Source organism: Bos javanicus, chromosome 11, assembly GCF_032452875.1.
Source record: "Bos javanicus breed banteng chromosome 11, ARS-OSU_banteng_1.0, whole genome shotgun sequence".
Lineage (NCBI taxonomy): Eukaryota > Metazoa > Chordata > Mammalia > Artiodactyla > Bovidae > Bos > Bos javanicus.
This window is the reverse complement of record NC_083878.1, coordinates 32,837,657-32,860,921: the sequence shown is the minus strand read 5'-3', so window position 1 is coordinate 32,860,921 and position 23,265 is coordinate 32,837,657. Positions and strand designations below refer to the sequence as shown.

The 23,265-nt window shown below is 37.5% G+C and overlaps 1 protein-coding gene across 17 annotated transcripts in view; it reads left to right on the top strand.

The window, feature by feature from the left end:
• Nucleotides 1–23,265, top strand: part of NRXN1 (neurexin 1) — a 1,221,129-nt gene that overhangs the window by 522,188 nt on the left and 675,676 nt on the right. For all 17 annotated transcript variants that reach the window (XM_061432330.1, XM_061432331.1, XM_061432328.1 and 14 more), the window contains one exon: nt 20,307–20,745. In XM_061432330.1, the coding sequence (XP_061288314.1) occupies nt 20,307–20,745 (439 nt within the window). The remainder of the gene's footprint in view (nt 1–20,306; nt 20,746–23,265) is intronic.

Genomic DNA, 23,265 nt, shown 5'->3' with positions numbered 1-23,265 from the left:
TGGTGGGCTGCAGTCCATGGGGTCGCTAGGAGCCGGATACAACTGAGCGACTTCACTTTCACTTTTCACTTCCATGCATTGGAGAAGGAAATGGCAACCCACTCCAGTGTTCTTGCCTGGAGAATCCCAGGGACGGGGGAGCCTAGTGGGCTGCCGTCTATGGGGTCACACAGAGTCGGACACGACTGAAGCAATTTAGCAGCAGCAACAGCAGCAGCACATGAAGTATGGTGCTAGAGTACACACCTCTCTCTGATCACAGAGGTGACCAAGCTACAGAAAATACTTTGATTTTAAAATAAGTGTGTACCTATGGCCCTTACTGTTGCTTTGAGTATACAGTAAGACTCAGCAACATATGAGCATTGTGAAAAACATCAATATCATACATATCATAAAGAACACCATATCATAAATTTACCATAAAATGGATGTACTATAATAACATTATATTCTTATATAATAATATATTAGAATACTTATTAGAATACTTCTGAGCCTCCCGTCCCTGGTCAACATGCTTATTTAGTGATTCTGTTTTTCCTCTAGTCTGCATGTGTTTTTTCTAATCTATCCATATTTTGTATCTAATTTTTTGTGACCTATGGGTTGCATGTACAACACAGTTGCCAGAGCCTAGAGATGCTTTCTGCAGATCAACCAGGGACCAAGACAAAGCCTCAGGTGAGAAATTCATTGTGAGAGTCCTTAAGTCGTGTGTGAATGAACACACTCGCGAATCCACTAAAAGTTTTTCCTCAGTGATACTTTCCTTAGAAGATGATTTGATTTATCACATTTATAAGAAATGAATTCTGAATGGGATTATAAATTGCAATTAATGACATATAATTAATAGCCTTGACCTACTTAACCAATGCTATGGAAATGCCCAAGTTTTTTGTGGATTAACGACATTTATATTCTATTTATGGATTTTTCCCACCTCAGTACTCTACTGCCAGCCCATCTCCCAACCCTTCTTTCCTTCTGAAATAGCGTTTTCTCAAGAGCCTAGCCTGCTCTGTTTTGCTCTTCAAAGGTATTCCTACTTTAATACTGGCTCGTTATGGACCTGAAAAAACATTAGTAGTAAATATTCTAATAGGACCATTAACTTTTGTTTATTATTTAATTTAGTAGTAAATTAGATGATCTGAAATCTACATGTATGACAGCATGAATTGTGTCAGTAATTCCTTAAAAGTGTCCATGTAATAGATATGGTCTAAAGGCTTTACTCTAAATTCTTTATTCTTTTGTTTATAATTCTTTACAGTGTTCTAATTTCATTATATAATTATAGAGCCACTGAGCACAAAGATATGAAATTTATATAATTATTATATTCTGGTTTTTTAATCTTCCATTTGATCATACTGGCTGATTAATACAAGAATACTAGCTATACACCTATAAAAGTTAGCTTACCAGCAGTCACAAAAGCTAGGAGGCTGGATTCTGTTGGCCTTTCAGTGCCTGTGAGCTGTTGAACTAATGTTTGTTTATTCATCACTATAAAAAAATATCTTGAGTAAGCAGTCTAGTGTATACTTTTGAACTATACATTGGTGAATGTCAGAGATCTATTGTAGTTCTTCAGGTAGTATGTATAGCTCTCAATATGATTTCAATGACAAGCCCTTGAAAAATATGTATGCTTTAAAATTTTTTCTAGTTTCTATGAGAGTTCACACCAGTATCTTTATTTTGAGGGTAATGATTATTAAAGTTGACCACACTGTAGGATTGAGTGGGTGTAGGAGCCAGATTATTTGGTCTTTGTGAACAGTGTTGTTCAGAGCAAGGGCCTTGAAGAGACCATTGGGTTTGAAATTGTCTCCTTAGTTTCAGACCACGTGAGTTCAGTTTCCTCATCTCTAAGACAAAGACTCCATTTCTTTGTGTGGCCAGAATCATCGTGTGGTGTAGTTAGTTCCTCAGACATTGTCATCTAATGAATCCTGGGGCAGGGAGCCTGTTCCTCTATCTCAGCAGGTTGTCCTGAGAATTAAATGAGTGAAGTGCTTAAAATATTGTCTGATTAAGTACTCTATAAGTGTTTTCTATTGTTATCCTTTGGGTAAAACTGGTTTTATTAATGACTTGGGCACCTGAAATAGTGTATTCTGGTTCTAATTTTAATGATAGGTAATGATTTTTTCCCATAACTACTACTGGTTACTGGCACTTGTTCTAATAAAAAAAGTTTCCAACAGACTAAACTGGGGTCTTTAATCCTAGAAAAATACTGTATTGCATTGCTGCACTAGGCTATATTGAAGCCTGAGGTGAAAGGAACAATAAATAATTCTGATCCTATGGTTCTTTAAAAGTTTAGCAATTTGTTTATCATAGACATTTTTGCATTTTAAAAAATATTGCATTGGGATATTATTTGTCTTGATCACCAAATTTTTAGCATCCTTCCCTCCCACCCCCACCTGCCTTATATTTTGCACCCAAGATGAATGTCTCATTCGTCTCACCCATTTCAGCCTAGTTCTGGCCCTGCTGTTCTGGCTTCATCTGATGTAATGAAAACATGTGGTTGGCACATCATTATTTTATTGCTGACTCAGGGTGGAGGCTATTGTAGCCAAATCTAAATTTAAAGCCTGGAAACTGGCCCTTAGAATGCCATTCCTACTGATACTAAATTTCATTTTTTTTTTTTCCACTTTCAAGGTAACTTAGAAAAATCTCAGTTTATGGAATCCTAAAATTTCAAAGCAAGTTTTGTACTCATTTGAAAACATGGTCAGGCAATTTGCTCTTAAGAGTGAAATGAGCACAAAATAAGTATGACATCAAATCAGAGTGCCATAGGGCAACAGGTCAGCCATGTGAACAATAATTATCCTAAACTCAAGGGAGAAAGAGAGTGGGATGGAACCCAGGGGGATTTTTTTTTTTTTTCTCTCTCTTAATAGTATTAAGAGAAACACAATTAGTCAGATGAGCCTCTTTGTGGAAGAAAAGGCATAAGGTGTGTCATTACTTATTGATGATGAGATTGATGATGCTGGCTAAGTACACAGGAACTCATCCAGTGTCCCGTGGGATAATGGGGAGCATGGACTAAAACCACATACAAATTTGGAAGCAAATAAATGTTGAGTTGTACTCCTGCTTAGTCATCTGTTAATATTAGCTGTGTAGTTTGGACTAGATACTTAAATTCTCTGAGCCTTCATATGCCTATATTACTAGACTGTCATGAGAAATAAGAGTTTTATGTAAGTAGCTAAAAATGCACAGAGTATGTAGCAGAAGCTTTTATGAGTTATTCCTGATGTTATTATAATTCACATTAATATTATGTCAAGCAACATACTAGCTAATCAAGGTATAAGGAGGGAGCTCAGTGAATAGGCCCAAAGAAGAGAATGTGCTCAGTTACTGAGTTGTGTCTTTACGACCCCATGGGCCATAGCCCACCAGACTCCTCTGTCCATGGAATTTTCCAAGCAAGAATACTGGAGCAAGTTGCCATTTCCTACTCCAGGGGATCTTCCTGAGCCAAGGATAGAACCCACATCTCTTGTGTCTCCTGCATTGACAGGTTGAATCTTTACCATCATGCCACCTGGGAAGCCAAAGAGCAGAATACATGTCCATATAAGCCACCTGAGAGCTGGCCAACCTAGGGTAAGATGTGGCCAGCCCTCTTAATTTCTAAATAAAGCGAGAAAATGGTAAGAAAGGTAAGGAAGCCAAACAGGTAAGAAGCCAGGCTTCTAGTTGCTGAAGAATGCAGGGAGCCTTCAGCAAATCAGGAGAGAAAGAGAGAGCCTGGCTGACTCAAAATTTTTCTCCCAGAGAGGGAAAGGGATTGGGAGCTGGGCTGGCGAGTGCCAAAGATTGAGGGAGAGCTGTCATCAGAGCTGTGTGGGTGGCAGGCCTTTATTACACACAAGCCTCAGCACATGCTTAGAGTAATGATTTGTAGGCTGGTGCTGTTCATCTTAAGTTGCTGAAAGATACTTACATTCTCTTTTGTTTTCTCAAACTAGTGTTTATTTAAAAAACAAAACAAAACAAAACTTCCCTCCTCATTCTGTATCATAGTTACATATTCATTTTGAAGTATAGTTGAGTAAAAACAAAATGTATCTTTTAGTGGATTGGGGACTTTCCAGAGTCCAGGTGACATTTCAGGGCATCTTCCTGCTCCAGTCCTTAGAGAAAACATATCTGGTAGGCAGTGCTTATACAATGTCTAGGAACCTGGCTGAATCATTTAAAAAATTCAACCATATGGACATTTGTTCTAGGATGCACAGTTTTAAAAAAAATCAATTACTGATTAGTCCTTCATCAAAATAAGTAAACTGAGTATATCTTTCAAGTATATTCTCCAGGGCTTGGTGTCTCAGATGGTAAAGAATTTGCTTGCAGTGTAGGAGACCCAGGTCTGATCCCTGGAGCAGGAAGATCCCCTGGAGTAGGAAATACCCACTTCAGTATTCTTGCCTAGAAAACTGCATGGACATAGGAGCCTGGCAGGCTACAGTCCATGTGGTCTTAAAGAGTTGGACACGACTGAGCGACCAATACATCTTACAATAACGTAAACATAGGTTTAGATGGATCCTCTTTTAGGAGGGAACATGTGAGAAATTACATGACTTCATCTTTTTTTTTTCCTTAGCAAATAATGAATTTTCCAATCAATCAAGAAATTTATGCTTATTGTCATCCTCCAAAGTGAGGAGATTCCATTCCCATTTCTCCCCCAGAATTGCGAAGCATTTCCCCTCTTCCATTCATGGGCCACCTGAGACACTTGGATCCAGGATTTGTTTAATTCTCCATACCAAAGTCAGTTTTCCTTGGGTTACATGTGAGTTTGGTCTTTGTATTTTGTATTTTAGTGAATTTTTCTTGGCAAGGGTACTGCTCTGCCTGGGAACTGATTGAGCTTCCGTAGAGCCAATATGTTTCTCAGTTCTCCAATTTAAATGCTGCCAAAAATTTCCTAAAGTGTGCCATGAGAAATTCAGCAGCACAGAAAACCCCATTCATTAAATAAACAGTTAACTAAGCAACCCTTGGCAAAAGCCACAACCCTTCTGACATTTGAAGCACTCGGGACCTTCCAAAGGAAATAATTAAAGAAGGCATTAAGAAGAAATATCCCCATGCTTAGCAGTCATAATTGAAAAAAATCACTGTTCCCAACCTGGGGTCTGTATACTTTTTAGCGTCTTTAAAATTAGAAATGAAGAGTGGTTGCATATGCTTAATATTTCAATACACCCTGAAAAGGCTACATACTTACTCATGCTTGAAAGTGAAAGTGAAGTTGCTCAGTCCTGTCCGACTCTTTGCAACCCCATGGGCTGTAGCCTACTAGGCTCCTCCGTCCATGGGATTTTCTAGGCAAGAGAACTGGAGTGGATTGCCATTTCCTTCTCCAGGGGATCTTCCCAACCTAGGGATCGAACCCAGGTCTCCCGCGTTGCCAGCAGATTCTTTATCAGCTGAGCCGCAAGGCTTAGCACAAGCTAAATAAAAAATTTGCATAGGCTATCATTTGATCAATTTAGTGGGATTACAGGGGCTGTCATGTTTTTCATTGACAATTTTTTTAAAAATCAAGCATTTCCTTAATAAATACTATTTAGTAGAGGAAAGTTCTCAAAATGTATATTCATGGGAGATAAGAAATAGGGGTAGAAATTTGGGAAATATTTATTCTTTTCTCTATTTTTTGGCCATACCGTATGTATCTTAGTTCTTAGTTCCATGCCCAGTGGTCGAACATGTGCCCCCTGCAGTGGAAATGTGGCGTCTTAACCACTGGACCACCACAAAAGCCCTGGGAAGTATGCATTAAAATGAGATTTGAGAGTGATTAATTACTTCACAGAATGCTTCTTTGCTTTTTAGAGAAGTAGCACTTATTTTTTTTTTAAATGACAAGCATGCCCCTCTAAAAATTTAAAGTCAAAACTTCTAAGATCTTACACAACACCATACTAGTAACAATAATAGCTACTCTTTATTTCCTCAGTGCCCACAACCAAACACTTAGTACTCTATATGCTTAAAGAATACTCTAAAATGAATATTAACCTGGAATCTATAGCCATATGAATCTATATCCATATCTATATATCATGCAATGCATTGCCTTCATCAGATATTGTTAAAATTACAGAAGAGATTTGCACAAAATTTCTTAGGAACAAGTCTACTTTGCAAAATCTTTTCATCTCAGGTGCTAAAAACAACAGCTTTGGCTGTCTTAGATGTAAGCTTACTCTGTTTTGAGGTTTCTCAGGTAGAGGTGTGATTGAGAAGTAAAAGCTGGCAGCCAGGGCCAAAAAGGGGACTCACACAACTTGAGTAATCATAAATTAGATGACTAGCTGTTGAAATTTAGGAGGCTTAGTTGAGTCCCTTTATTGCTGAAGGGAATTTAACTACCATGAAAACAGTCCCATGGAAAGGAAAAAAACAAGGGAAAAAGCATATATTCCTTGTTATGGAGACAAGGATTCAGATTCTCCCTTATCCTCTGCTTACTAGTTCCACACTTACTAGCTGTGTGTCTTTGGACAAGTGGCCTTGCTTCTTGAAGAGAGCCACATTAAGGTGGAGTCAGAGGGCGTTTTGCCTTCCGCTGCACTGACAGTCATTCACCTGGTCGTCCTCCAAACATCCTTGATGGACTCACAACACACTCTTCATACCAGAACATTATGACTGTTGGAAAAGAATTAGTGTACTTATAACTACATTCACTGTTTCTTTTTTTCTGATTTTCTCTCTGTATTTGTATATCTACCCTCTAGCTAACAAAAAATGTAATTTTCTGGCATGAGGCCAGATTCACTGATGTGTTCAACTCAAAATTATTATAATCACTTATGAATAATAACTTTACAAATAAACATAATAACAGGTATGTAATTCTAAGCAAGATGTAATTTCCTTTTACTAGTCAAGTCTCTTTAAGTGAGTTTGAATAAGTAATTTACCACCAGCTTTGACTTGCTACCTTTTAGAAAGCTTCAATAATTCTGTTACATATATTTATCTTATTGATGCAGAAAACAAGAACCTCTGTATGATACAATATATAATATGAGAATAATTAACGTAAATGACTTTGTAGGAGGGGCATAAATTATATTAGCATATTATAAAGCTATGATAATTAAATGAAGTGGAACTGGATTAAGAAAAAAAGAGATCAATAAAACAAATAAAATGCTAGGAACAGAACCTTGTATATATAAGAATTTAATGTGTGGTAGGTAAGCCTTACAAATCAGCAGAAACAGAATTATTTAACAGTTGTGCTGGTTCATATAAAGACCTACTATTTGGGTATGGGGACTCAGTTTGGATTTCCACTTTAAATGAGAAGACAGATATTTGCAAAACTAAAAATTTATATACACAAATGTATAAAATTAAGTAATATTTAAAATGAAAATGCATTTATCAAGTATCTTTTGGTGGAGGATTTTCTAAGTTAAAAAGTGATGAATACAATAAAAAAAAATGATAGTAGATGGAAATGTTGAAGCTTTGGCATATCCAAGACACTGGCATACAATGTCACTGTGAGACAGTGGGAAAGGACAGATCAGATCAGATCAGATCAGTCGCTTAGTCGTGTCCGACTCTTTGCGACCCCATGAATCGCAGCACGCCAGGCCTCCCTGTCCATCACCAACTCCTGGAGTTCACTCAGACTCATGTCCATCGAGTCAGTGATGCCATCCAGCCATCTCATCCTCTGTCGTCCCCTTCTCCTCTTGCCCCCAATCCCTCCCAGCATCAGAGTCTTTTCCAATGAGTCAACTCTTCTCATGAGGTGGCCAAAGTACTGGAGTTTCAGCTTTAGCATCATTCCTTCCAAAGAAATCCCAGGGCTGATCTCCTTCAGAATGGACTGGTTGGATCTCCTTGCAGTCCAAGGGACTCTCAAGAGTCTTCTCCAACACCACAGTTCAAAAGCATCAGTTCTTCGGTGCTCAGCCTTCTTCACAGTCCAACTCTCACATCCATACATGACCACAGGAAAAACCATAGCCTTGACTAGACGGACCTGTGTTGGCAAAGTAATGTCTCTGCTTTTGAATATGCTATGTAGGTTGGTCATAACTTTCCTTCCAAGGAGTAAGCATCTTTTAATTTCATGGCTGCAGTCACCATCTGCAGTGATTTTGGAGCCCAGAAAAATAAAGTCTGACACTGTTTGCACTGTTTCCCCATCTATTTCCCATGAAGTGATGGGACCAGATGCCATGATCTTCATTTTCTGAATGTTGAGCTTTAAGCCAACTTTTTCACTCTCCGCTTTCACCTTCATCAAGAGTCTTTTTAGTTCCTCTTCACTTTCTGCCATAAGGGTGGTGTCATCTGCATATCTGAGGTTATTGATATTTCTCCCGGCAATCTTGATTCCAGCTTGTGCTTCTTCCAGCCCAGCATTTCTCATGATGTACTCTGCATATAAGTTAAATAAACAGGGTGACAATATATAGCCTTGATGTACTCCTTTTCCTATTTGGAACCAGTCTGTTGTTCCATGTCCAGTTCTAACTGTTGCTTCCTGACCTGCATACAAATTTCTCAAGAGGCAGATCAGGTGGTCTGGTATTCCCATCTCTTTCAGAATTTTCCACATAAATGGTATTCATGAATGCAGTGAACATATACTAAATGGTACATTATATACTAATGGCCACCCCACTCAGAAAACTGTAAAATCAAATGATGGAGGGAGATTCACTGAGTTCAAGAGGGTAGAGATGCAAAAGAACGTGAGTTGGTTAATCTATACATAACATTTGGTGCCAGGATTTTATTATTATCATTTTGAAGCTACCATTTTTGATTGATGGGAAGATAGTTTCCCTTGGCAGGGGGCGGAGGGTGGGGAATGTGGCTAACTTCTCCTCATTGAGACTGGCAGACGATTAAAAAAGTCTTTTGGATAAAGCAGACATGCATTGCCCTTATTAGCAGCATCTGCTGGCTTGGAATAGAAGCTTTAAACCCTAATTTACAGTGTGTTACATTCTGCAAGATCATGAAAGACTGAGATTGACAATATCTTCATCACTTAGTTGCAAAATAACAGTAAACATTGCAAGTTTATTGTTTCTAGTTAACTTTTTCAGTGTCTTTCTAACTTCCATTAGTAGGGGAAATAACTGCAAGATGTTTTCCCCTCAGGACTTTTATTTTTATATTTGAGCAGCAGCTTATTGTGAAGCTAATGCAGTTTTAAAGTTAGAATTGCCTTTAAATCAGTTACGGTTCCCTTTCTGCCATATTGCTGAGAAGACAGCTGCTCTTCATTTGTAATTGCTCAAGGGCCTCTGATGAGCTTGCGCCTCTGGGAGAAATGGTTTGTTGTTCTATTTATTTATTTATTTTTAGCAAAGGTTTTTGAAAGAGCCCTGAACACTGAAGTTCCCAATCCATGCTCATAATCAGAGCTTAATGCCAACTGGAACAATCCCTTGGTTTTTCTGAGCTTCACTTTGCCTGTGTGAATGCTCGGTTGCTCAGGCACTCAATTGTGTCTGACTCTTTGTGACCCCATGAACTGTAGACCATGGGGTCCTCTGTCCTTGGGATTTCCCAGGCAAGAATGTTGGAGTGGGTTGCCATTTCTTCCTCCAGGGAACCTCAGTGTACTCATCTGAAAAAGAGGATCCATCTAGTTTTCACCTTTTTTCTGAGTCAGCATGTCAAATCTCATATTACTGACTATTGTGCTTCATTTTTGATATATATATATATACTTTTTTTTTTTTTTCCCCAAAGACATTACTGAGTTACTGAATCTTTATTTTGAGAAAAAGAGACATTCCTATTTAATGGAACTCTTTCCACATTTAATGGAGTAATTTTGCCACACACCCATATGCCACTAAAAGCTTCATTAAATAAAGCTGTTAACCCAGGGACATCACAGTCTTTTAGCTCCTCTTTTAACCCCTACGGCTAACTTGTACAGATGGCATCCACTGTTGTCTACCGAATTGAGGTAGTTTACTGATGGTGGAATGACAGAAGGATAAAGCAAGAGGATTTTTCTTTTCCTTCTTTTTATGAATAAGATGTATTTGGTGATGCTTATTGGGAACTAAGCAAAAAAAAAAAAAAAAAGAAGGTTTCTTTCCTTACATTGCTTAAACAAAATATTTTTTATCTATATGTCAACTAATTTTTGGTTTCAAATTAAATGTCATATGCCTTTTAAAAAATTTCTTCACATTCTGTTTTTTATTCTTTCTAATAAAATTCAGGATTTCTTTTTAAAATTTAATTTAATGTGTTTATTTTTGGCTGTGCTGGGTCTTTGCTGCTGTGTGGCCTTTTCTCTAATTGCAGAGAGCAGGGTCTACGCTTTAGTTGCAGTGGCTTCTCCTGTTACGGGAGCACAGGTTCTCAGGCATGCGGGCTTCAGTACTTGGGGCATGTGGGTTCAGAGGTGGTTCCGAGGTTCTAGAGCACAGGCTCAATAGTTGTGGCACACAGGCTTCGTTGCTCTTCAACATGTGGAATCTTTCTGGATCAGGGATTGAAGCTGTGTCTCTTGCATTGACAGGTAGATCTTCATATGTCTTTATTGAGAAATGATGCTATTGGAATCTGTTTTCATGTTCCATAATTATTTTATTATTATTATTATAAAATATTTATTTTGGTGTGAGGAGTTTTGGTTTAGTCAAACATTTTATGGGCATATGATCTCTAAATAGGATTAAAAAATGGGGGGAAAAAACCCAGCAATTCCTACCCCCTCAAGCCCCTTTTACCTTTCAAAATGCTTTATGTAACTCTTCTTAAGACTGAGTTTCCTCAACGTGAAGTCCTATTTTTAAAGAGGTATGGAGCTACTCTGTACAGGGCTTGTACATCTCCTACACTTTCCTTGCCATCTGCTACCCTTTCTCTGATCCGCTCCAAATACACAAGTCCCTGCACCTGGCTATGTATCTGCCTCAATGGATGTATTCAGATTTTAGATGAAAACTTCAATGGAGTGACATTCTCAGAAAAGCTAAAATCCTATTAGTCCCTTGATCAGTTAAAAAAATAAAGCAAGTTCTGTGCTAGGGTCTTGGTGTGAGAAAGCCATTAAAGCATAAGAAACTTGATCTCAGGTAGATGATAGGATAATAATGAGTACAATCATTAAAAAAATGTGATCATCACACCCCTTGCCTTTACTTTTTCTTTATAATTATCTCTTCCTGCTGGCAGGAACACTGAGGGGAGCCTGTTTTGTTTTTTGTTTTAATCTTAATTGTAAGACTTTTTTTTTGAGGGGGGGTGCTTTAACCCCTCCTTTGGAATGTGCTAAACTTACATAAGTGCTAAAATTTGCTTTTGGGCCAAGACATTTTGACCCAAGACCTTGAGTAAGACTATTTGTATATTTTATCCAAGAATTCTCTATAATTTCTTAAATTATTAAATATTTGTATTTAATATACAAAATATTTACATTTACTATGGATTATTATATTAAATATTTATCTTAATATAAATTAAAAGTATTTAATACATAAATGTATGTATGTTTATTTTGATGTATATATACATCATGGGCTTCCCTTGGGCTTCCTTTGCAGCTCAACTGGTAAAGAATCTGCCTGCAATTCAGGAGACATGGGTTCAATCCCTGGGTTGGCAAAATTCCCTGAAGAAGGAAATGGCTATCCACTCCAGTATTCTGGCCTAGAGAATTCCATGGACTGTATAATCCATGGGGTCGCAAAGAGTCGGACACTTTTGAGCAACTTTCACTTTCATACATACATAATGTCTACTTATCTATTAGAGATGTACAGTCTATTTTAATATATGTGTATATTTTTTCTGGACATCAGTGATAGCAGATTTAATGTGTATTACATTTAAACACATTTATATTGGGGAATGTATACTCTGTGTGTGCGTATGTATCCACATATAGTTTACACATCACCTAGATATATATGTGTATGTGGGGGGGGGCAGATATTCAAGATAAATTAAACTGCTTTATTCTCAGTGGTCCAAGATTTATTGGACTGAGGGTGTGCAAAGGGAAGTCATTAAACTAAACTTACGACCCAGATAATCACAATGGTGTGGTCACTGACCTAGACCCAGACATCCTGGAATGTGAAGTCAAGTGGGCCTTAGAAAGCATCACTACAAACAAAGCTAGTGGAGGTGATGGAATTCCAGTTGAGCTATTTCAAATCCTGAAAGATGATGCTGTGAAAGTGCTGCACTCAATATGCCAGCAAATTTGGAAAACTCAGCAGTGGCCACAGGACTGGAAAAGGTCAGTTTTCATTCCAATCCCAAAGAAGGGCAATGCCAAAGAATGCTCAAACTACCGCACAATTGCACTCATCTCACACACTAGTAAAGTAATGCTCAAAATTCTCCAAGCCAGGCTTCAGCAATATGTGAACCATGAACTTCCAGATGTTCAAGCTGGTTTTAGAAAAGGCAGAGGAACCAGAGATCAAATTGCCAACATCCACTGGATCATCAAAAAAGCAAAAGAGTTCCAGAAAAACATCTACTGCTTTATTGACTATGCCAAAGCCTTTGACTCTGTGGATCACAACAAACTGTGGAAAATTCTGAAAGAGATGGGAATACCAGACCACCTGACCTCTTGAGAAACCTATATGCAAGTCAGGAAGCAACAGTTAGAACTGGACATGGAACAAGGTGAATTCGCTCAGTCGTGTCTGACTCTTTGTGACCCCACGGACTGTAGCCTACCAGGCTCTTCCATCCATGGGATTTTCCAGGCAAGAGTACTAGAGTGGGTTCTGGTTCCAAATAGGAAAAGGAGTACATCAAGGCTGTATATAGTCACCCTGCTTATTTAACTTATATGCAGAGTACATCATGAGAAACTCTGGGCTGGAAGAAGCACAAGCTGGAATCAAGATTGCCGGGAGAAATATCAATATCCTCATATGCAAATGACACCACCCTAATGGAAGAAAGTGAAGAGGAACTAAAAAGCCTCTTGATGAAAGTGAAAGAAAAAAGTGAAGAAGTTTGCTTAAAGCTCAACATTCAGAAAACTAAGATCATTGCATCTGGTCGCATCACTTCATGGCAAATAGATGGGGAAACAGTATCAGACTTTATTTTTGGGGGCTCCAAAATCACTGCAAATGGTGACTGTAGCCATGAAATTAAAAGATGCTTACTCCTTGGAAGGAAAGTTATGACCAACCTAGATAACATATTCAAAAGCAGAGACATTACTTTGCCAACAAAGGTCCGTCTAGTCAAGGCTATGGTTTTCCCAGTGATCATGTATGGATGTGAGAGTTATACTGTGAAGAAAGCTGAGTGCTGAAGAATTGATGCTTTTGAACTGTGGTGTTGGAGAAGACTCTTGAGAGTCCCATGGACTGCAAGGAGATCCAACCAGTCCATTCTGAAGGAGATCAGCCCTGGGTGTTCATTGGAAGGACTGATGCTAAAGCTGAAACTCCAATACTTTGGCCACCTCATGCGAAGAGTTGACTCATTGGAAAAGACCCTGATGCTGGGAGGGATTGGGGGCAGGAGGAGAAGGGGATGACAGAGGATGAGATGGCTGGGTGGCATCACCGACTCTATGGACATGAGTCTGAGTGAACTCCGGGAGTTGGTGATGGACAGGGAGGCCTGGCGTGCTGCGATTCTTGGGGTCGCAAAGAGTCAGACACAACTGTGTGATTGCACTGAACTGAACTGAACTGAAGGGAGGAGTGTTCTGGAACCAATCCCTTGCAGGTATCAAAGGAGGACTGTGTGTCTATATAAGTATATATATATTTGTATATATTATATCCTAAAAGACATAACTGTTTAAAACCCACAGTATAGTCATAGAAATAGAAAAATAAGGCCCTCTGCTTATACTGGGTTGGAAGAGACATTTTATAGTCACATGGAAAAATCCCTCTACTTAATTATGATATTTAATTCATTTAAAGTTATTTTAATCAGGACAAATGAAAGGAAAAGTACAATTTTGTTTTGTTTTTTTTAGACTAATCCATGTAATTTATATCAAGGTCATCCCTTTGCATGGCAGCAAATGGCTGTTTGTGTATCTCTTACTTTGCAACTACCAAAACTAAGTGAAATTTCCTGCTGAGACAAAAACAAAGTTTGAAATTAATGTCTTTAGATATTCGAACACAGAGTATTAGACATGGTCATGATGAAAAACATTCAGTGAGCTCTGTACCTCTAAACATTTATTGATAAAATTGTATAATGTTCCCTATCTCCTAGGATACTTCTGAGGAGTAAACATAATATGTCCATACATCTCATAACATGACCTGCAGAAAGTAAACCCTCCATAAATCTGAATTGATTCTTCTTGAAGTGGAGATGGGGGTGCTGGTGGTTGTGGTGATAGTTTGATGCCTAAAACTCCTTTTTATGAGTAAAAGTGAAACTCCCAGGATCATCAGTTTCCTGTGTAAACTTCCTGGCCGAGAAACCTCATCTCTAAAGAAAGCCTTTGGTGTACTTTACAATAGGGCTATCAGAATAAAAAAGAAAGCCCTAATCTGCTTTGATCTCTTTGATTCGGCTGGTTACAACTCTATTAATTACTTTAATGCACTGACCAGTCATCTACCATGTGTCTTGTTAACTATTACCCTTGTTATTACACTTATATTGTACAACTCCATTAATTCAATGTAAGAATGATAATACTGTTATTCATAATGATAACCACATAAATAAGAGCAGCTGCTATTTATTTTAGTACTTACTCTGTGCCAGGCCCTGTTCTTATCACATTAATTGAGCTATTATTCATTTTTTACAATAACCCTAATGTGGCAGATATTACCATTTTACAGATAGTATTGAGTCTCTTAAAGGTTGAAGGGCTCTCATAAAGTTACAGGATTACAAGAGGGTGGGCTGGAATTCTCTCTGAAATCTGACTTGAGAATCAGATTCTTAAACTGCACTTGTGATTAAAGAGAAAAAACAAAACTTAGATTACAAGGAGTCATTACTGTTCTTTCAAAAAGGGCCCCATCAGAGTCTAGATCTCTGCCTAGAACTTCAACTCTGACTATAGTGCTCATTTCACAACCCCTACTACTCTGATAGTTAACATATGAAAATCCTTGATCAATGCCTGTTAATTAATTTGAGCACCATTAAGATTTTTAAACTAAAACATATTGATAACAACAACAGCAAAAGTCATAATTTGAGTGGCAAACATATTTTAATGATCTGCTTATTTCATGCACATATCCTCATGTGGAAAGAGATTTATGTATCAGCCAATATCTTCAACATCATCTGTACAAACATTAGATAGATAGAATTCTTGAGGCATGTCTGTGTACCCAAAGATGTGGTGAACATTCTCTTTACTAATGGATTAAAGTTTGACCAACCTAGACAGCATATTAAAAAGCAGAGACATTACTTTGCCAACAAAGGTCCATCTAGTCAAAGCTGTGGTTTTCTAGTAGTCATGTATGGATGTGAGAGTTGGATTATAAAGAAAGCTGAGCACCAAAGAATTGATGCTTTGGAACTGTTCTGTTGGAGAAGACTCTTGAGAGTCCCTTGAACTTCAAGGAGATCCAACCAGTCCATCCTAAAGGGAATCAGTCCTGAATAACTTTGGAAGGATTGATGCTGAAGCTGAAACTCCAGTACTTTGGCTACCTGATGCAAAGAACTGACTCATTGGAAAAGACTCTGATGGTGGGAAAGATTAAAGGCAGGAGGAGTAGAGGACGACAGAGGATGAGATGGTTGAATGGCGTCACCGACATGATGGATATGAGTTTGAGTAGGCTCTAGGAGTTGGTGATGGACAGGGAGGTCTGGCGTGCTGCAGTCCATGGGGTTGCAAAGAGTCGGACATGACTGAGCAACTGAGCTGACTGACTAGAGTTTGATACAGCTCAGAATAGGGAACAATATCTTGGCATCAAAATCACAACCAGGAAATCCAAACAAAGAGAAGGAGCAATGGGGGATCTTTTACCTCTGCCCCAAATTGCAGAGACTGAGGGGGAAAAGCTCAAGGATTTATGGATTTAACATTCCTTTCCTTTTTGGGGGTCTGATTTATCAATTAAGAAACTGAGAGAGAGGTTAGGCAGCCTGACTTAAGTAAAAGCTTTGTGTTTAAACTGAGTCTATCCAGACTACCAAATTTTTGTCCTTTAGCCCATTTATTTTTCCTGCCTTTTTAAGATTATTGTCAAGATAAAATAAAATACGCAGTGACTGTCCACCTCAAATTTAAAGCCTAAACATATAAAAACACAAGTGTATTACTCTTATTCTTGCTTATTTGTGAGTGACATTTTAAGAATTCTAACATTGAAAAAAAGGAAAAAGATCATCTCATAGCAATGTATGGAAATCATATGTCAGCTAAAGCAAACTATAAAAAAAGCCCAGCAAATAAATAAATATGTCTCTATTTCTTTGGGGCTTATGTTATCGTTTCATGAAGCAGGGAAGTGAAATTCAACATTTTGAATTACTCTTCAGAAAAACTTAAAATCAGTATCCCCCCAAAATATTGATTCTGTAAGAAGATCCAAATAAATGTGTAAAAACATCAACAACTTTTAATATGATAAAGTGTATGAAGATTTGTTGAAACTATTAAATGATTGCAACTTTAAACATAAATAAGAAAAACATATATGAATAACAATTTGTAGATTAGAGACCATACTATCTCAGAAGGAAGCAAAAGAAAAAAAAAGATTTGGAGTGCTTACTGGCCACTCATCATAACTGAACTATGTTCAGTGCATTTTAAGAGTAAGTCTAGCCTTAGAAAAGTATAGTGCTTATGAAATCTGGGTCAGATGAAGCAGTTGGATAGGTCTGAGAGCCATCAGCCTGCCTATCCAATATCACTCTTCTGTCTTCTAGAGTTGCCTTTCAAAATATACGAAATGAGAAGAAAAAAAAAAAATCGTGCTCAAGATAGTTCTTCTAGAAAAATTATTTCACTACTGGAGAATTTTAACTCAGGTGTTTTACTGTGAAAGTAGTTTCTACCCCATAAAATTAGTTTGAAGGTGATAGGTCAGCTTGCCATTTGTAACTGAACGTGTATGTAAGTTTTCACATTTTTCTAGGGAAATTGGCTAAAAATTATAGCTAGGTTATGATATGGGTCCATAATACCACATTCTGTTATTTTTTAACTGTACTTGTAAATATTGTTATCAATAATATGTGAAGTAGGTTTTAAAAAATGAAGAAAGAATATTATTCAACTCTCACCAAGTGTTTATTGAATATCTGCTCCATGCCAAGCACTGATCTTGTTGCAGGGTTTTTGCCTGCATAGAGCAGACATTTTGGTGGAGATTTATTTTCCCATTTTGGGTGGTAGGGCATAGTGCATGGCTTAGCCTAAGTATTATGATCTAGGGAATCCTAATGTTTCTTCTCCATCTCCCTGAATCTTCCTGAATCACCAGGGCACCCCATTCACTCATGAGATTTTAAATCTCTCACTGAAATTCTCACTTAAAATTGCCCTAACCCTACATATTTTCAGCTTTCTGGTAGCTGATGTGTGGGAATCATGAGACAATGTACCCCACCTTATACACACTTGCTCCTGTCAAAAACATCCAATTCCATTGCTATAGTTCTATTTTATGGTGATATGTTAGCATGGATCAGCATTATCATCTGCATCATTTGGGTCAGAAAATACTCATTCCTGATTAATGTCAGAAGAATCTCCACATATTAAGATATAAATCATCAGGAAAAATGAACAAAAATTAGGCTTAGCTAGCTTTAAAATCATGGTGAGAGGTGATAAAACTTAGAAAATCTGCCATGAATAGCATTTTATCCAATTCTGAAGATTCCCTTGTGGCTCAGCTGTTAAAGAATCTGCCTGCAGTGTGGAAGACCTAGGTTCAATCCCTGGGTTGGAAAGATCCCTGAAAAAGGGAAAGGCTGCCCACTCCAGTATGCTGGCCTGGATAATTCCATGGACTGTATAGTCCATAGGGTCATGAAGAGTCAGACACAACTGAGCTACATTCACTTTCACTTTTAAAGATTCTCAGAGAAATCAACCGTATATATCATCTTTCCTAAGGGTTAATAAATAGTTCTTTCTCTTTTCAAGGAAGTATATTAAGAATTAATATAATTCTTTTTCATTATAGCTTTAGTGCATTTCTCTTTTGCTGTTAATGTGCTGTGCTTAGTCATTCAGTCGTGTCCAACTCTTTGCCCCCATGGACTATAGCCCACCAGGCTCCTCTGTCCATGGGCATTCTCCAGACAAGAATACTGGAGTGGGTTGCCATGCCCTCCTCTAGAGGATCTTCCCAACCCAGGGATTGAACCCAGGTCTCCTGCATTGCAGGTGGATTTGTTGTCAATAGATGTTTGTTAAACCCTTATACATATATATTCAAAGAATAAGGGATATAATATTCTTTATAATAATCCTTCTTCAAGATAGAGATAAACTGAAACACCAGGAGTAGCATTGAAATATGTGATATATTTAGTTGGCATAATTCATCTAAAATATACCAATTATATGAGTGTGCTTAATTTCTGAACATTTTCTCATAATAAATTAGAACTCATATCTTTATGTCTACTGGATGATAATAAAGAGATGATATTTATTATCGTACAGTTTGATGTGGTTGATATTACTGAGATCTTACAATGTGCTTGGCATTGGATTGATTCCCTTTCAGGTAGATTTTATCACATGCATTTTCTTCTTTAATTATTTTAACCATCTTGAAAAATTTTGGGGCTTCCAAGGTGGTGCTAGTGGTAAAGAACCTTCCTGCCAATGCAGGAGACATAAGAGACACGGGTTTGATCCCTGGGTCGGAAAGAACCCACACCAGTATTCTTGCCTGGAGAATCCTATGTCCAGAGGAGCCTGGTGGGCCTGGAAGGTTACAGTCCATGGGGTCACAAAGAGTCAAACACGACTGAGTGACTAAGCATGCTCGTAAAGTATTATCTCTCTATAAACAAGTCTTGGAGATGATACTCAGGGAGTCTGAAACCAGAACTTGCACTTTTACTCACTCTGAAAAGTGAACGTTCATTAACAAATCCTATCAGGAAATTTATCAGCCGCATTATTGGCTCAATTACCATGGGTTTAGAAGAAATAACAGCTGTCTTGACCTGGTTAACTTTATAGCACTAATCAAACACAGGCTTATTTATTCTGTTATACAAGTTTATTTTTATACATGGATAGATGAATTTAGAAACTGACAGTGTTGGCTGCTGTGAAATTTCAAGTGTCTTTGTAAAAATAATTAGATAGTTATCTGGACATAGATAAATAATTTATCCTTAAGTCAGTATGACTTACATCTTTTGGAAATGTAATTATCCATGGTATGGATTTTGTAGAGAAAGGATGTGAATCTCTCTTTATCCTTATGTCGAAATAGCTACAAATTTATTATGGTGATGTGATAGCAGCTGCATGGTGTTGTGAGCCATTCCGGTGAATTTGTCCAAAGTGCTGTTTGGAGTCCCAAAACAAATAATGAGAACTACCCCAGCACTTTGGTGAAGTGCCTTTGGAAATGAGGGTATAAGGCAAACTTTGTTCCATATCAGTATACATTAAGAGCATTGGTTATATAGACCTAATGGATTTAGGGAGAACACCAAGTTCCAGAGTTAACTAACATTATTCAAACAGTTATTAATGCAGGGCAGGGTAAGAGAGAACTTCTGAATCTTAGTCATATTTTATAATTTTTCTGAGAAAATTTAAGATGTTTTCTATCTCAATTGTGATTTTACAAAGTTAATATATACCATGGATATATATACCATGGAAGTGAGCCTATATTTTAGGGGACTGGCATTTGAAAGTATTTAATTTCAAATATTCCAGAGATGGTAAAACTGAAAAACCTCAGCATATTTAATAAACAAAGCATAATAGCCAAATAACAAAAGCAAATGCTTTAAGTGCAAGTCTACACACCCTTGAAATAATGAAATTTCTATACAGATTTATTCAAGTTATTTGAGTTAGCTACGGAGACTTTGTGTGAGTGTGTACACACATTATTTGAGTGAAATTAGGCTAGAATAGTTCAACAAATTGATACCTGGATTTTATTTGGCTGAAAAAAACTGTCTTGTACATCAAAAGCAATAAACATTGTATGTCTTTTCATGCTCTACTTGGAAGTTACATGAACTGATAATAAGTTTGAAATATTAAAATATGGGCACAATTTCTCACTATTATCCTCTCCCTACAGGTTGTGTATAAAAATAATGATGTAAGGCTGGAATTATCTCGACTTGCCAAGCAAGGTGACCCAAAGATGAAGATCCATGGAGTGGTGGCATTTAAATGTGAGAATGTTGCAACTTTGGACCCAATCACCTTTGAAACCCCAGAATCCTTCATCTCTTTGCCTAAATGGAATGCAAAGAAAACAGGCTCCATATCCTTTGATTTCCGTACAACGGAGCCAAATGGCCTCATCTTATTTAGTCATGGCAAGCCACGACACCAAAAAGATGCCAAGCACCCACAGATGATAAAGGTAGACTTCTTTGCTATTGAGATGCTGGATGGCCACCTCTACCTCCTCCTAGACATGGGGTCAGGTACAATCAAAATCAAAGCCCTGCAGAAGAAGGTGAATGATGGAGAATGGTATCATGTGGACTTCCAGAGAGATGGACGGTCAGGTAATTTATCATTTTTTATGTTGTTATCTGTTAGAACACCATTCATAAGGAATTAAAATCAACTCATATTAAAGAGTTCTTGCATTTCTGTCTTTAGGGGAAAGGAAATTGTTATTTCTGTTTCACATCATATAAGAATCAGAAGGAGCTAATTAATCGTCATAGTTGGGCATCAAACCCCAAATGCTCAAATGACTTCAAGAGCAGCTTCTTAAATGAACATTAAATGGATAATCAAGTGCCAAATCTTGCAAGAAATTTTATCCTGAGTTTGCAAATGACAAAACTCAAGGTTCTTATGTTCCCAATTATCTCTTATATCATTGGATGTCTGGGAGTGCCTGAAGTGGCAAATATAAAATCTGGGAAAAAATCAATGATTCATATATCAAATCCTTAGTTTAATACAATATAGTTTTTATCCAAGATGGGCCTACAGTATCAAAAACACTTTAATCCATTCAGGAGAATTTCAAGGATGCTGGCAAAACTCTGCTGCCTTTACCCTTTCTGATAAAAGAGGTTTCAAATTCCACCAACAAGAATTTATTTGTCTGACTTCCTTTTGCGGCACTTATTTATTTATTTTTTTCCTGAAGTCCTTGTGAGGTGGGGGGAAGGAGGGCATGTGGTAGGGAGGCCTGAAGAAATACCATTTACTTACTCTGAAATGCAGAAGTAGATTAGGGGGCTTAGGGAGTTGAGCAGTGTTAGGTTTGTGGGGACAAGGACCATACAGGCAAAGGAAATAGCATTTGGAAACCCAGAGGTGGTGGGGGAGTGGGGAGAGAAACAATTTGTTTTAGGTTTGCAATGGTATGTTATGTCTTTCGCTTTCTTCACCCTTCGCTTTCATGCTGATTGGACCTCTCACTTACAAATCAAGTTATCTTCTAAGTGAAGATGGTTGAATTTAGACTTAGCCACTCTCCTTTTCCTCCCCCAACTCTCTTATTTGGTTTTATACTATACCAGCCTCTCTGGATTCTCCACTAAATACCAGTATAAGCTTGGCCTCAGCATTTTTTTTTTTTTTAAGGCCTGGATTTCTTTCTTTGCAAAGCATCTTGGGAAGGAGTCACTTGATTCCAGTACCAGGGACAGGGAATTAACAGTGATGGAGACTAGGATTCTACATGTTTGCAAAGTTTCTTGAGGACATGATTTGGTCAGCCGCATTTGGAAACCACAGATCAGATGACATTCAGATGACACCTAGAGTGCTTCTTTCAGATCCAAGAATCTGTGATTACCATCCCAGTTAGAAGGGCCTTGCTGAAGTGCTGGGGTGAGCTCCCCTTCTCACTCCCTCCTTTCACAGACTCCCATGTCACTTGTCTGTTTCTGGCTTCTCTGCAGCAGAGCAGTTTGCTATTTTACAATTATTCATGCCTTCCTTTTCTGTTTATCTATCTAGAAGACCATATTTACCTTTTTGGAAATATCTTTTTTGTCCACTAAAATAAAAAGATGAAAGGTATGAAAATTGAGAGGGAGGCAGGGGTGAGGGTGAAGTGTTGAAGGAGGTCAGGACCCATTGCTCTGATCCCCAAGAATTTTACAGACAGTTTCTGATTCATTCTTCTCTGTAAACTTGGTCTCTATGTTCTTTAATTCCTCTGAAGAAATTCAAAAGGAAAAGAAGCTACTGTTCTGTGTAGTCTGTGAGGTGTTGTCATTTTCTCCAGTATCTTAGATGATTGAGAGTAAACAGTAAAAAAAAAAAAAAAATTTGATCTGTTGTACTATACTGTGCATTACAAATTGGATTCCTCTTTGTTTTTCCGATTTAAGCTGAGAAGAGTTCATTGATATGAAAACAGAAATATTGCAATAGGTGGCTACTTGTTGGCTTCCCCCAGCCTATTTCTATCAAAGTTAACAATTCATTTACTTCTGAAGAAGCTTCAGAAAGAAGACTTAAAAGAGGATGGGAACATGACTAATCTTATGTTTGACATACTAACTTATGGATGTTATCACTTGACTTAAAATATATCTAGAACTAATTTTGAAACTGACTTTCAAGAATATATATAATTTTAGTCAGATATTATAACAATTTAAAACATAACTGATCAGATCAGTAGGTATCTTTTGAAAGTTCAGAAGGGAAAAAAAAAAAAAAAAAATACTACACCAGATCGGTTGTATTTCTTTCACCTAAAATTTTTTCTAGGTATTTTCTAACTATGAAAACGTATGTAGTTAATGTCAAATTTTTATTAAATGCAAAATAATATGAAATGGAAGATAAAACCATTCATTATTCATTTGATAATAATGATTTATACCTGGATATTTCTCTCCAGCCTTAAGTGGTGATGCAATCTAATTAGTCTCCCAAGTTCCCTGGATGACCTATTACAATAAGAATCAGATTAATACCTTAATCCTCAAGCCAAGGAAAATCTACTTTTTTTTCTATTTAAGCTCTTTAATTCATCCAGATTACCAAAATTGTATTAACTGCTCTGTTTATACCCTCACTGGAAAAGGTCAGAGCAGAAAATACCAACT